Raw genomic sequence first — 13,702 nt, forward strand, 5'->3', positions numbered from 1 at the left:
CAAAAATCAATAGAGTTCATAAACACAAATAATAGCCATCCAAGGGACATAATGGTAAAGAAAGCCCCATTTATAATAGTAACAAAGATAATACTTAGGAATAAACTTGACAAAAATGTACAAAACTAATGAGAGGAGATACTCTTAAAAGACACGAAATTAAACTTGAAACAAAAGGACATGCATCCTTGTTCCTGGATAGGACAACTCAACGCCATAAAGATGTCAATGTAACACAATCCCAATAAAAATATCTACAAGCTTTTTTATGGAGCTGGACAAGTTGATGCTAAAGTTCAAAAGGAGAAACAAGCATGCAAGAATAGCACACTAAGAAATAAAAACTACAAAGGTGGACTAGTCCTACCAGGTATTAAACTATACTACGAATTCCCATAATTAAAACAAGGTGCAGGGCACCTGGGTGGCTCAGTCGGTTAAGCGTCCGACTTCAGCTCAGGTCATGATCTCACAGTTTGTGAGTTCGAGCCCCGCGTCAGGCTCTGTGCTGACAGCTTAGAGACTGGAGCCTGCTTCGGATTCTATCCCTTCCTCTCTCTGCTCCTCCCCCACTCATGCTCTGTCTCTCTCTCTCCTTCAAAAATAAATAAAAATATTTTAAAAAATTTAAAAAAAAAACAAAACAAAACAAGGTGCTACTGCCACTGCCATGAGAAGAGCCATACAGATAAGAACAGAATAGATAAAGGTGGCATCTTAAACCAGAGAAGCAAAGATGGACTTTTTAATAAATGTTGCTGGCACACTAGGCAGCTACTTGTAAAAGACAACATTAGATCCATACCTCATACCATACATAAAAATAAACTCCACACTGATCAAGAAACTAAATGTAAAGAAAAAAATTCGAAAATAAATTAAATGAATTACACTGGAAGAATTACGGTGAATTCCTCTATAAACTCAGTATAAGGAAAAGATTTCTAACATTAATTCAAAATCCAGGAGCAATAAAGGAAATAATTCATAATTTTGACTACCTAAAAATGTTTTTAAAGTTGCATGGTAACATAAAGTCAAAGAACTGCCAACTTATATGAAAATATTTGTAACATATATCACAGCTTAAGGGCGAGTATCCATAATGTATAAAGAACTCTTAAAATTTGAGGGGGAAAAAAGACCAAAACTGATAGAATAAGAAAAAAGATATATGAACAAAAAAATTAATCAATAAAAATAACTTAATAAAGAAATAAAAATCAGGGCGGCTAGGTGGCTCAGTAGGATAACGTCCAACTTTGGCTCAGGTCATGATCTCACGGTTCATGGTTTCGAGCCCCGTGTCAGGCATTGTGCTGACAGCTCAGAGCCTGGAGCCTGCTTTAGATTCTGTGTCTCCCTCTCTCTCTGCCCCTCCCCTGCTCAAGCTCGCTCTCTCTCTCTCTCTCTCTCTCTCTCAAAAATAAATAAACATTAAAAAAATTTTTTAAAGAAAAAAAGAAATAAAAATGGACCAGGCACAGACCAATGATGAGGATGTGTCACCAACCAAGGCAAATGTGTCCTTGCGACACAGAGTGTATGTACATCAATTCCCAAACTTATTTTACCTGAGGACGCTGTGGTAGCACATCTTGGGACACCAGACTGAAAGATACCACTCTGGCTAATCAGGGTTCCTTACAGTTCTGAAAGGTGATACCAGGACATTATTCCACAGAAATCTTTTTCTCATGTAGGACTTGAAGCTCTGGCATTTTTTCTTTATAAAAACATGACTTGAGTGTCTTTGCTTTTCACCTGAACCATTTCATGGGTGTCCACACATCCATCATCAGAGCTTACACAAGGCATGAAGAGAATCATTTCAGGACAAGAAATCTCTTACCTCGTGGCCTGTGTCCCCAGGAACTCAGTCCTATCATGGAAACCAGGCATTGGCAATGTCAAAGCCCAAAGCCAGCATACATTTCAATTCATAAGATTCTATAGCAGACAATGAGCATTTCTCATCATTTTTAAAAAATTTTTTTTCAATGTTTATTTATTTTTGAGACAGAGAGAGACAGAGCATGAGCAAGGGAGGGAGAGCAGAGAGAGACAGGGAGACACAGAATAGCTCCAGGCTCTGCCGCTATCAGCACAGAGCCTGACGCAGGGCTCGAACTCACAAATCGCGAGATCATGACCCGAGTGAAAGTTGGATGCTTAACTGACTGAGCCACCCAGGCGCCCCTCTCATCATTTTTTAACCTTGAATTTTTCACGTTCCCTCAACTCCCATTCTATGTCTTTTTCTTTTTCTGTCTTTTCCTTTCTTCTTGAGATAGCTTCATGAACTCCTAAGATGGTTTATTGTGTTGTGGGCACTCCACACATATATTTATTCACTTAATCATTTATAGGGCTCCTCTGGGTTCCGGGCCACAAACAGAACAAACCAGGCCATGTTGTCAAGGAGCTTATAGTACAACATTAATGAATGTTCATTTCCTCTCCTACGTATCTCCTTTATTTGCTTTGTCTTGGCTCTTTCTCCCCATTTTGCTCAACACCCCATGCTGCTCCTCCCCACTCTTGTTCATCCTTCTCCTCCCTTCCTTGATAGCTTTTTCCAATGACTAACAGGAACCCAGCTCAGCTGGTTTTTATCACGATCCTGTCCTTGCATTTTTCCAACTCAATTAAGTCATTACCAGGGCTAAATGAGGCATGGACTCTCCAAAAGTCACACCTGTTGTCAGGGAGATGGAGGGTAAGAACCTGTGCAGCTGGCGTGCAGACAGCAAGCAGGGCTGGAGGGAGGCAGCCGAGTGTGACTCTACAGTCTGTGTTCTCCCAGTGCTGAAAGAGGGCCCTCATTTCAAAACAAGACACCCCTTGCTTTAATACAGAAGGAATGAAGTCTGACACAGAACTGAGGATGGTCACATTAATAATGACAGATAAGATGTCCCTAATTCTTTAGCAAATGCACACCAGGTGCATTTAAAAACCCACCTTGTGGTTATGTCCTCGGCAAGAGGTAAAGAAAGCTGTAACCAGAGCCGGGTACACGGGTTTTGTGATTATTGGTCGAACTTTCTCAGGTTTTTCCCTGTTCACCCTCATCAAAACATACAAGTTTCACCTTTCTGTAATGGTGGCTTCACACCTTACTGTTAGTATTCTTTATGATCAGCATGACACAAGAGGACAAAGATTACAGTACAATAAATCACAGACAAATTAAGGTACTCACCCTATGTAGATAAATGATTTCTATTGGAAATCAATTTTGGTTTCATAACCACCTTTTTTTCTAGGCAACCCAGAATTTTTATTTCTGCAGCCTAGGAATCAAGAAATTGTAGTTTTTGAGCTTGCCATGCCTCTAATTTACTGAGTGTGTTTTATGTTCAGGCGGTCTGTGCTTTGGTTTTCTCTAGTTGAAATGTAGGTAAAATCATTCTTCTGTAGAGTTACATAATTTCCGGAAATGTTAAAGCCAAGGGGCAAGAGCCAAGGTGGTTTTAACTTGATTAAAATTGAAATGTTGCAATGTTGCCTTCTAACCTTGCCCTTCTATCCTCTGTTAATTTGTACTTGATTCCGGAACTTTTGGAACAAATGCAAGTTCAACAGATATTTTTTGAACATCCTTTCAGTACCAGGTTCCATGTTCAGTGCCGGTAGTGCAACTGTGATCATGACAAAGACCCTGCCCTCAGAAACCTTTGGTCTTGTGGGGTGACCCCTTCTCTGTTCTGTCCTAGAATTGCCCAACCAGCCCCCATTTTTACTGATCATGCTTTCTTTATTCATTCATTCAGCAAATATTTGTGAAGCACATATTAAGTTCTACATATTGTGCTGAGTGCCAAGGTACAGTGATGAGGAAAAGAGATAGGCCCTACCCCCAAGAAGCTTCCAGTCCCCACTGTGAATTGTTCTCCTGGCAACATCTCCTCCCTCTGCACTCCCTCAACACCTAATTCATGCCTCTTCCTAGCATTTGCCTCATGGAACTTGTAATACATATCTTTGTCTCCTTTTAAGCCATAAACACCTTGAAGGCAGCAATCTCAACTTTCTCTCCTGGGTACCTTGCACTCCCTAGTGTCTAACACATAGGAGAGCCCAATAAATGTTTTTGAATGAATAAATAATTGCATGAATTTACAAATTAATCTATGGAGCCACAGACCAGTCTGCCCTGACCTGCCATCCCATGTCTCCTGGATGAGGAAGTTAGTGATCCATCATCTGTTAGTACTAAAACACTCCTTATGATTTCAAGGACCTTCTAAACATAAAACCAGCTGGTACATGGGTCATTTCTTCCTCCAAATATATTTTCCATTGAGATAAAGAACAAATACTAGCTTCAGCTTGTGTTTACAATATTTTTTTGCAAGAAGGCAAACACTATTATATGATTTAAATGAAATGAACTTATAGTAAGGAAAGCAAATGAGTTTACTTGTGACTCTTGGATAGATGTTGTTAATATAAGAAGAAATATAATAACAATAGCTTAAACAAGCTAGCTTTTTTTATATGTCACGTAAAAGTCCAGAAACAGTCTGATACAAAGGTTCTGCTCCATGAAACAGTCAGCTCATGGCACCATCATTCCCTAAGACATGGCTCATGGTTCAAGATGGGCTCCAGCTGTCACATATACCTCCATGCCTCAGAATGAAGGAAGAGGGATGAAGAAGGGACAAAGGACAAACACTCTTTCTCAGGCAGTTTCTTGGAGGCTACCACAGAGCATATCAGCTTACATCCCACTGGCCAAAACTTAGTCATATGACAACACATAATTATATAGGAAGTTGAGGAAAGTGGTTTTTATTTTAGATAACGATTTATCCAGCTAAAAACTATTTTACTGTGTCATAAAAGGAGTACAGATATGAGGGATACAATTAGACGTCTCTACTGCAGATACTGAAACTGAAGTGTTAGTGATTAGTCAAGAACTTTAGTATTCTAATTACTGTAAACTGAAGTCACAATGATGAACTCCAATTGTTAATCCACCATGCTATGATCACACTTGGTACTGGTCTGATTGTCACTATCAATGACAGAAGCAGTGAGATAGAAGGAAAAGAAAGCTTTTGCAAAAAAGAAATGGGGGGGGGGGGCGGTGGCAAGGGGAATCTGGCTAAGGCAGTGACAACAGCAATGGAAAGGGGATGGCAGGGTGGAGAGAGATGGTAGAATCAACAGGACAAAGTGATTGGATATTGGAGGAAAGGGAGAATGAGGATCTAGAATGATTCAGCTTTAAAGTAAATTAGACCCTAGTAATTGGACTAAAAAGGGTGGTTTGGAGACTGCATTAGACTGGTGGAGTTAACGGCTGCAAATTGACCTGAAATCTCCACTTGATCTATTACTTCTTGCCATGAATTTTCTTTTCAATGGACTAATGAAGTTAATAAACTTCTCCAAGTAGTTAATCTTTCACAGGAAAAAATTTAACAGTTCTTAGTGACCTACCTTAACCAGTCATAATGTTCCCTCTCCTAATTCAGTACACTACTTGCAACTCCTTAAAATTCTGAGTTCTTGAGGCATTCTTAATTCAAGTGCCAGAATTTCTCACTTGAGTAAGCTGAAAGTGGAGTTGGTACTGCCTTCTTTACAGTTGTGAAATTTAAAATACATTAGACGTTTTAAAGGACCTGACACAATGCCTGGTTCAATAAATGCTAGTTTCTGTCTTCTTCCAAAGTGCTTTCTTTTTTATGCATTGACTCAACAGACATTTACTTAGCAGTTACTATTTCAAGACACTGGGCTAAGTGCTGAGGAGCACAGCTGAATTCAGTCATTGAAACCAAAGTTATAATATTCTTTTTCACTTCTGAATGTTGAGGTAAATTCTGATCCTCTACACCAGTGTACTTGCCCCTGTACTGGGGGTTTCTCAGGCTAGGGAACTGCATATGTTTGTTATCTTTGTATTCTCAGATCTTAGCACATGTACTTATGAATGCACAACCAAGAAATGAAGCCCAAACTCTAAATACAGGACCAGAGTCTGAAAACTAGGATAGCCGTGGGTGTCCAGACATTGTTGGAAACAATTCTAGGAATGTTGAGTGTCTGCTGGGGTGCTCCTTCCATATGGCGCCCAGAACCCTCTGCTAGAATAGCTGACAGAGGAGGAGGTAGGGTTCCTAAAGGGCAAGAGATAGCATACGACAATGATTAAGGGTTTCGGCTCTAGAATCAGCCATTTATACATGTAATTATAATAAAGTGTGAAAAATCTCCCAAGAGGAGAACTCCAAGATCCAAGATGTAAAAGATTATAACAGATTAGACCTGCCTAGTCTGAGGGTCCAGATAAGACCTCCTTGAAGAGTCCTATAAGTTGCTCACTGTACAGCTGAGGGGTTAGTATGAGTGGAAATCCAGCCTGTGCTCCACTCCCAAGCTGGATGCCTTAGTACAAGGCTGTGTCTACCCCACAGGAGATTTTTTTCTCCATTCACATAAAGACCCCACAGTTTGGCAAGCTATGCCTCATGGTTATAAGCATCAGAAAGCTAAAAGATAAGTAGATGTTTTCCAGGCAAGGTTTAGGCCAGAGGGACCAATGAGGGGGAACAGCATGTGTGAGGTCTGGGGATTTTACGAAGGGTCTGGTGTAATTTAGGAACTGAAAGAATTTTAGCATGGCTGGAGTGTAGAGTTCAAAGAGAAGACCACCAAGAGTGAGGCTGGAAAGGTATTCATTACAGCTAGCATTTTCTGTGAGTTTACTAGTTACACTATGTTAATGGCTCTACATGCATTATTTTAATGAGATCACAGAAAGTGACTTTACCAAAGTCATATGTTAGAAAACAGTGAAACTATGATTCAAAGCCAGTTTTAACTTCAGAGCCTGTGCTCCAAACCATATGTTCCATGACATCCAAAGATCTGCAAAGGCAGGCTGCAAAGGGATAAAACCAGAGGCAAGAATGCTTATTAGGGAATAGTTGCAGAAATCCCGGTATGAAATGCTGGCAGACTTAAGATGGCCTTGGAAATGGAAGGGAGTAGATGGATTCCAGAGATTTAGGAAGGAGAATCTACAGGACTTGATGGTTGTTTGAATATGAAAGGCAATGATGAGGAGAGAGGGGAGGAGGCTAGGATGACTCTTCATTTTGTGTCTTTGTGGATGGTACGTCATTTGCTGAGATTAAAAAACAAGCAGCAACAAATCTGGGAGGAAGATGAGTTTAGAGCCTGTCAAGTTGGAAGCACCTGTGGGACATCCAGGTAGAGATGACCAGTTGACAGTTCAGGGCTGGTCCTGAACCTCAGGAGAAGCTGTATAGTTACCCAACATCAACGTATCATTGGTAATTGACTCACAGAGAGGGTGAGATAGAGAGCAAAGAGTTCCTACTAGGATAATCATGCTAAAGTAGAAACTTTTCCTTAAATCTAGTAGTCGAGTCTTACAACATAATCTGAGCTTTGATTTATCTGCGTCCTTTTACAAGAACTATTCCTCAAATGTTTGTGGAGTGTCCTATTACAAACTGAAACCAGATATCTGTGATAAACAGGTACAAAAAAGGGAAGCCACCATAAGAAAGAAAGCATAAAGAATAAATGGCCTTTTCTGACATTTTTGTTTGATTTAAAGCCAGATTTAAACTTGAGTATGACTCATTCTATATTTTCTATAAGAACATAGGTGGTGAATAAAATATTATTTATATTATACTAATGCAAGAAACTGCTTCTCCTAGGAAAATTCTATGCATGATTCACGCAGAAGAATGAATGGATTAAAATCCAGCAATAACATCAGTGGGGTCCCTAGCTTATCAATGACCTCTTTAAAATGTGGCCTCACAATTGAACATAGTCCTTCTCCAATATGGGCAACTGACGTTTTCTGTATCTTACATGAAGTACTAAAAAAACATAGTCTAAGACTCTTAAGTCATGCTGTCCCCTCCTGTTACCCCTCAACCTCTCTAAATGGAAATTCTAAGCTACCTCAGTTATAGTCATCATAACAAGATGGGATTTAGGCTTAGCTGAATTAATTTTGTCTCTCTTTTCTTTTAGAAAGCATCAGTCTTCACATGATGTGGCTTCTAAAGACTCAAGGACCACCCACCTTACCAGTCTGCAATGGCAAAGGCAGAAATGGATATTCAAACACCACAGCTTCCATTCTGTTATTAATCACTCTGTAGACATGTGCCACCACTACAGGGAGTGAACTGCACCAAGGGGGAAAAGTTCCAGGGGCCCCCGAACCACCAGCACTCTTGTTTCTCCCCCTGGAGAGAAAGCAGAACTATGGCATTTTATAGCTGTTGTTTGATCCTCTTGGCAATTACCGGGTGCACTTCTGCCTATGGGCCTGACCAACGAGCTCAGAAGAAAGGGGACATTATCCTCGGGGGGCTCTTTCCTATTCATTTTGGAGTAGCAGCCAAAGATCAAGATCTAAAGTCAAGGCCAGAGTCTGTGGAATGTATCAGGTAAGGAAAGGAGCCAAGTCAGAGAGTCTCTTCTCTTCTGGTGGTTGGAGAAAAGCTGTATCAAACCCAAAATAATTTTTTTTCAAACTTGGTTTTATTTTTTTCAAAAATGGTGAGTGGTAGTCATGCTGAAATTATTCCATGACCCTCTTTAAAAGAAAGTTTTCAAAAAGTAAAATGTCAAATATACTGAATAGAAAAATCCATGGCCTGTTGGGAGTATGTGCCAGTCACTTGGTAACTGAGTTGTCATTGTTCATATCTGGCAGCAGTGTTGCTTAATGGAAGACTAAGTACCTAGAAGGCAATTTATTATAGGTCTTGCAAACCTGAGTAGTAACATCTCCCATTTACCTTAAGTGCCCCAAAGGTCAATAATACCTGAGTGTTAGCTGCCTTATTCTCATTTTTTTTTTTAAAGGATTTTAAAGTTGAAAGAAACGTCAGTGGCTGGCATGACGCAGGCATCTACAAAATGCAGTCTATAGTATTTTGGAAGCCCTTCGTATAGAAGGCTGAAATCCTCTTGTTTAACACAGAATATACCTAACACTGATGGGAGAAACCACAGAATCCATCCAAATCTCTCACTGAACTCTTTCTTCAGCCATGTGAAGACAGCTAACTTATCCCATTGAATCACTTCTTTTCCAGGCCTGAATCTGTCTTCTGAACAATTACTTCATGACTTGATTTCCCTCCATTTGAGGCTCCCTAATTTATCATGACTCTAGCAGAATATGGCACCTAGAATTAGGCAGTTCCTTCAAACAAAATCTGACTTCCACAGAGTAGAATGGACTGTATATCACCTCCCTTCACAAGGATATCAGAGACCGTGACTGCACCCCAAGTCTTTACCCAACTTCTAAGAGAAAATAACACTTTCTCTCTAAGACTTGCAATGTTCAGAAGGGATCCAGCACTCTTCCATGGTCTCCCTGATTGCTGGAAAATGAACATGAAAACTAGAATTGCTCCAACAAAACTGGATTTCTGTTCATGTTCTAATGAGAGCTTTAAAATTAGATAGCATTTTCACATTTTTCTCATAAATACAGAAAAACTAAGTACAGAATTTCAACTATGCTGATCATATTCTCCATATAACCCATTTGGACAAATATCTTCTTTGTTGTACCCTGCTGACCAGAGTTGTGCATGTGCCATGTATATACCTAAGGTTAAGCAAAAAGCCCTGGAATACTATATTTTTTAAATTATATTAAAGAAAGATAGTAAAATCAGTTTAGCAGTATAAATGTTTTATGTAAAGAAAAATTCTATAATCTCTCTTAACTTAAAACTTAACTTTTAACTTAAGGTTTAAAACAAATAACTAAACAACAACAAAAAAATGATGGAAACATAAAGAAAATGACTAAGAGAAAAGGTCACATTAAAAGTTAGGAAACTGGGTGGAGGGGAATAAATTAGGAATCTTGGGGCACCTGGGTGGGCTCAGTTGGTTAAGTGTCTGACTTCGGCTCAGGTCCTGATCTCACAGTCATGAATTCGAGCCCCACATTGGGCTCTCTGCTGTCAGTGCAGAGCCCACTTCAGATCCTCTGTCTCCCTCTCTCTCTGCGTTTCTCTGCCCCTCTTTGCATGCATTCTCTCTCTCAAAAATAAATAAACATTTAAAAAATAAATACATAAAAATAAAAGTTTGGAACCTAAACAACACAGTGGAGTACAGCAAATATTTCTTACCTCCTGCCATTGAGTTCAAGTAGTATAACCTACCATATAAAGAGAGAACCTGTGGAGTTGTTACATTTCCTCCTTTGGACGTTGATACACTGATTTAGCATACTTAACTAGCCCTCACTCTGAGCTAAATCTTGGGAGAGTGAAAACTATGTAACTGACCCTACTTCTCTTTGTTTAATTTGCTTGATTTTTATTTAAAATAATGTTCTTTGAAAAGCAATGCATACTCATTTTTTAAAACAGAATATATAAATAAACCAAAAGCCCACAATTTTAAAAGCCATTGCTCCACCACCCAGAAATAATCACTATTTGTAAACAGCCATCCTACATGTTTGTTTGTTTGTTTGTTTACAAAGATGAGCTCTATCATCTCCCTTTCCCCTTTGACCTCCAGTAATGTCATAATCTAAATTTGTGACTCTGCAAATCTGAGGTTAGTTTTAGGCTCCTACATATTAAAATCCTAATCTTATTTATATTTTCTGTAGTCCTTTTTTAAAAATATCTGTATTATTTTTAATACTTTAGATCAGCAACTTCAAACTTTTTGCTGGATGAAGCAGATACAAATTATTCATTCTATTACTAATAACAATCTTTGCTACCATTGCTTCCTCTGTGTAAGGCACCAGGCTGAGAATTTTACATAATTATCTCATGTTCACAGCTATCATATGAGGTAGGCATTGTCCCCATTTTACAGAGAGTAAAATGAGTCTCAAAGAACACATCATGAAAACAAAGAATAACACAGCCATGATTCAAACCGAGCTTTGCCCAGTCCCTACTCTTAAGTGGTTGACCAGAAAGCCTCCCATTTTCTTCCATTTCTTCTTTCTTGCAGGTATAATTTCCGCGGGTTTCGCTGGTTACAAGCAATGATATTTGCCATCGAGGAAATAAACAGCAGCCCAGTCCTTCTTCCCAACATGACACTGGGATACAGGATATTTGACACTTGCAACACTGTTTCTAAAGCCTTGGAGGCCACTCTGAGTTTTGTGGCACAAAATAAAATTGATTCTCTGAACCTCGACGAGTTCTGCAACTGCTCAGAGCATATCCCCTCTACTATCGCTGTGGTGGGAGCAACTGGTTCGGGCATCTCCACAGCGGTGGCAAACCTGCTGGGCCTCTTCTACATTCCCCAGGTACACATGACTTCTTATATGGGGCAATGCGGGCAGGGATCAGGACTCGAGTGACTTCCATGCCCAGTGTCCATACAGTTTGCTATTTTCCTATCTCTGGCTTTACACTGGCACCAAAAAAACCCCTTCTAATTAGTAGGGGCACTGTACCATGACCATTTGGGATTTCTGAGACCCCAATATCAACCATGTCCACTAAACCTTCACAACTCTTCCAAAATTCTTTTAAACATACCTTGTGTAAAACTTTGCCTTTTTTGCCAGGTATTTATTTTCCATTCCATTCCTTTAGTAAATGACCATTCTTCTGCCTTTACTAAAAGGAATGAGGCCATATGATGTAAACTTACCTTTCAAACTCAAAATCTGTTCCTAATCCTATTCCTTTAAAATTCTGCCTCTCTAACTTCTGGCTTAAAGTTTAGCTCAGGGGGAAGCAGAGTATATTTTCTCACAGAACAAGAACTTAATCATTGTCTTGCACATTCCAGAATGGAAAATATTCTATTTCGTTCAACAATATTTATAGAGCACATATGAACAAATAGTGTCCACCCTGCAGGAACTCACCCTAGATGAGGAGATGTCTGCATTTTCAAATGCTAACAATTCACTGAAACAAGTGCTTTAATAAACATTTGTTCAAAGTTGCATATTTTTCCCCTATGTAGCAAATCTTTTTTCATGTTAATATTTATAGATCTATGACATCATTTTATAATACTGAAAAGTTGGAAACAACCTAAATGTCCGTGGATGAGAGAATCAGCTCAATTGTAATACATCCTTTACATCAATTTTAAAATTATAGATCATGCTTTAAATTTATTTTTTTCAATGTCTAATATTTAAAATTTGTTAAGAGTACCTTTGATAAATTCACATTTATATGTTGGGAGGTCCCCATTTCTTTGGTGATAGACATTATCCTTTTATATTCATGTGGCAACTGAAAAAGACTTGTCATCATTTCCCGAATCCTTACTTCAGGGAATTAAAGGTGTTTCCCATGGGGAAGCCCTGGCTTTATAACTTTTGCACAAAATGATCTAATAATGGTCGGTAAATGTGTTGGGTAAGATGCAAATATGCATCTTATAAATTTTGAATATTGTACAGTATTTTTTTAATACACAGTGAAAGTAAGTTTTTGTGGCCAAGAGGCACAAGGTATAATTGTGGATAAGGTAAATAAAGAATATAAATGTAAAGGTTTTAATTCTTTATGGTTTGGATGAAAGACAAGGTTAAGCTAAATTTGAATTATTAAAGTGTCATGAAGACTATAATTCTCAGTCAAAACAATGTAAGTATATCTACAGTAATGTTTCTCTTCCATGACTGCGTGTTAGAATCACATGGGGAGCCTTAAAAACCGATACCTGGGTTTCACACCATAGAGATCCTGGTTTAATTGATATGAGATGCAGCCTGGGCATCAGGAGTTTTGAAAGCTCCCAAGGTGATCCTAATGTGCACCAGAACTGGGAGCCACTGCTCTGCAGGGTAGGGGCAGAGGCCAAGGGTATTTCTTATGCTACTCATGCCACCAAGTGGATGGAACAAGCAGACCAGCTAGAAAAGTTCTGGACAGAAGTTTTCTGACTCATTCATGAAATTCTCCCCTCTCACAATATAAGAAAGTTTTGTGTATTTTTAAGAGTTGGTTTTTTTTCTTTGTGGGGAGAACTGGTAGTGAAGTAGTATTTACCCCCCTCATTCCTAGTTTCTTTTTAAAAACTAGACAAATATTATAAATGCATTCTTTAAGAGAAACATATTCATAGTAGATATATTTGTAATTTTAATCCTTTTAAAACCCTTTTCAACCCATTTTTCAAAAAGAAGAAGTAAACATTAATGGATAAATTTACAAAATGCCTGAGTAGGTTTTTCATTTGCAAAAATCTGACAGAAGCCTGTTGTTTGGGTCTGCAAGTAGAGCTCTGTGAAAACAACAACATCTCAATAAATTACTTAATCTAACTACCTACACCTCATGATCTCTCATAATAGAGCAAGAAGGGGCTTGCTGATAAGAGAAAAAACTGTCAATTTTATATTGTAACTTCCAAAATCAAAGCTCTTGTCAGAAAAATCATGCTCTTTAGCAAAGTTGGTCATGGTCTTTCATACACCAATGTCTTTCATGTTTTTGATGTAGAAACTATTCATTGGTAAGAAGAAATATATTGGAAAATTCATTTTAAAACACTAAACATAGAAAACTAATTGTTTCAATGGGTGAGAAATATTAAAGACATTCCCCCCAATTTTTTAACTTAGTTTCCTTTAAAATCTCTCTAGAAAACTAGAGAAAAGAACTATTAAACTCTCCTTCGTTAACAAGAGGGAGACTAACTGGAGACTGAA

At 38.6% G+C, this 13,702-nt stretch overlaps 1 protein-coding gene across 2 annotated transcripts in view; it reads left to right on the forward strand.

The window, feature by feature from the left end:
• The window catches only part of CASR (calcium sensing receptor), a 78,029-nt gene that overhangs the window by 40,344 nt on the left and 23,983 nt on the right, over positions 1 to 13,702 (forward strand). For both annotated transcript variants that reach the window (XM_060639797.2, XM_060639798.2), the window contains exons 2-3: positions 8,045 to 8,462; positions 11,023 to 11,329. In XM_060639797.2, coding sequence (XP_060495780.1) covers positions 8,278 to 8,462; positions 11,023 to 11,329 — 492 coding nt within the window. In that variant the 5' untranslated portion in view covers positions 8,045 to 8,277. The remainder of the gene's footprint in view (positions 1 to 8,044; positions 8,463 to 11,022; positions 11,330 to 13,702) is intronic.

The sequence above is a fragment of the Panthera onca genome, chromosome C2 (genome assembly GCF_046562875.1).
Source record: "Panthera onca isolate mPanOnc1 chromosome C2, mPanOnc1 haplotype 2, whole genome shotgun sequence".
NCBI lineage: Eukaryota > Metazoa > Chordata > Mammalia > Carnivora > Felidae > Panthera > Panthera onca.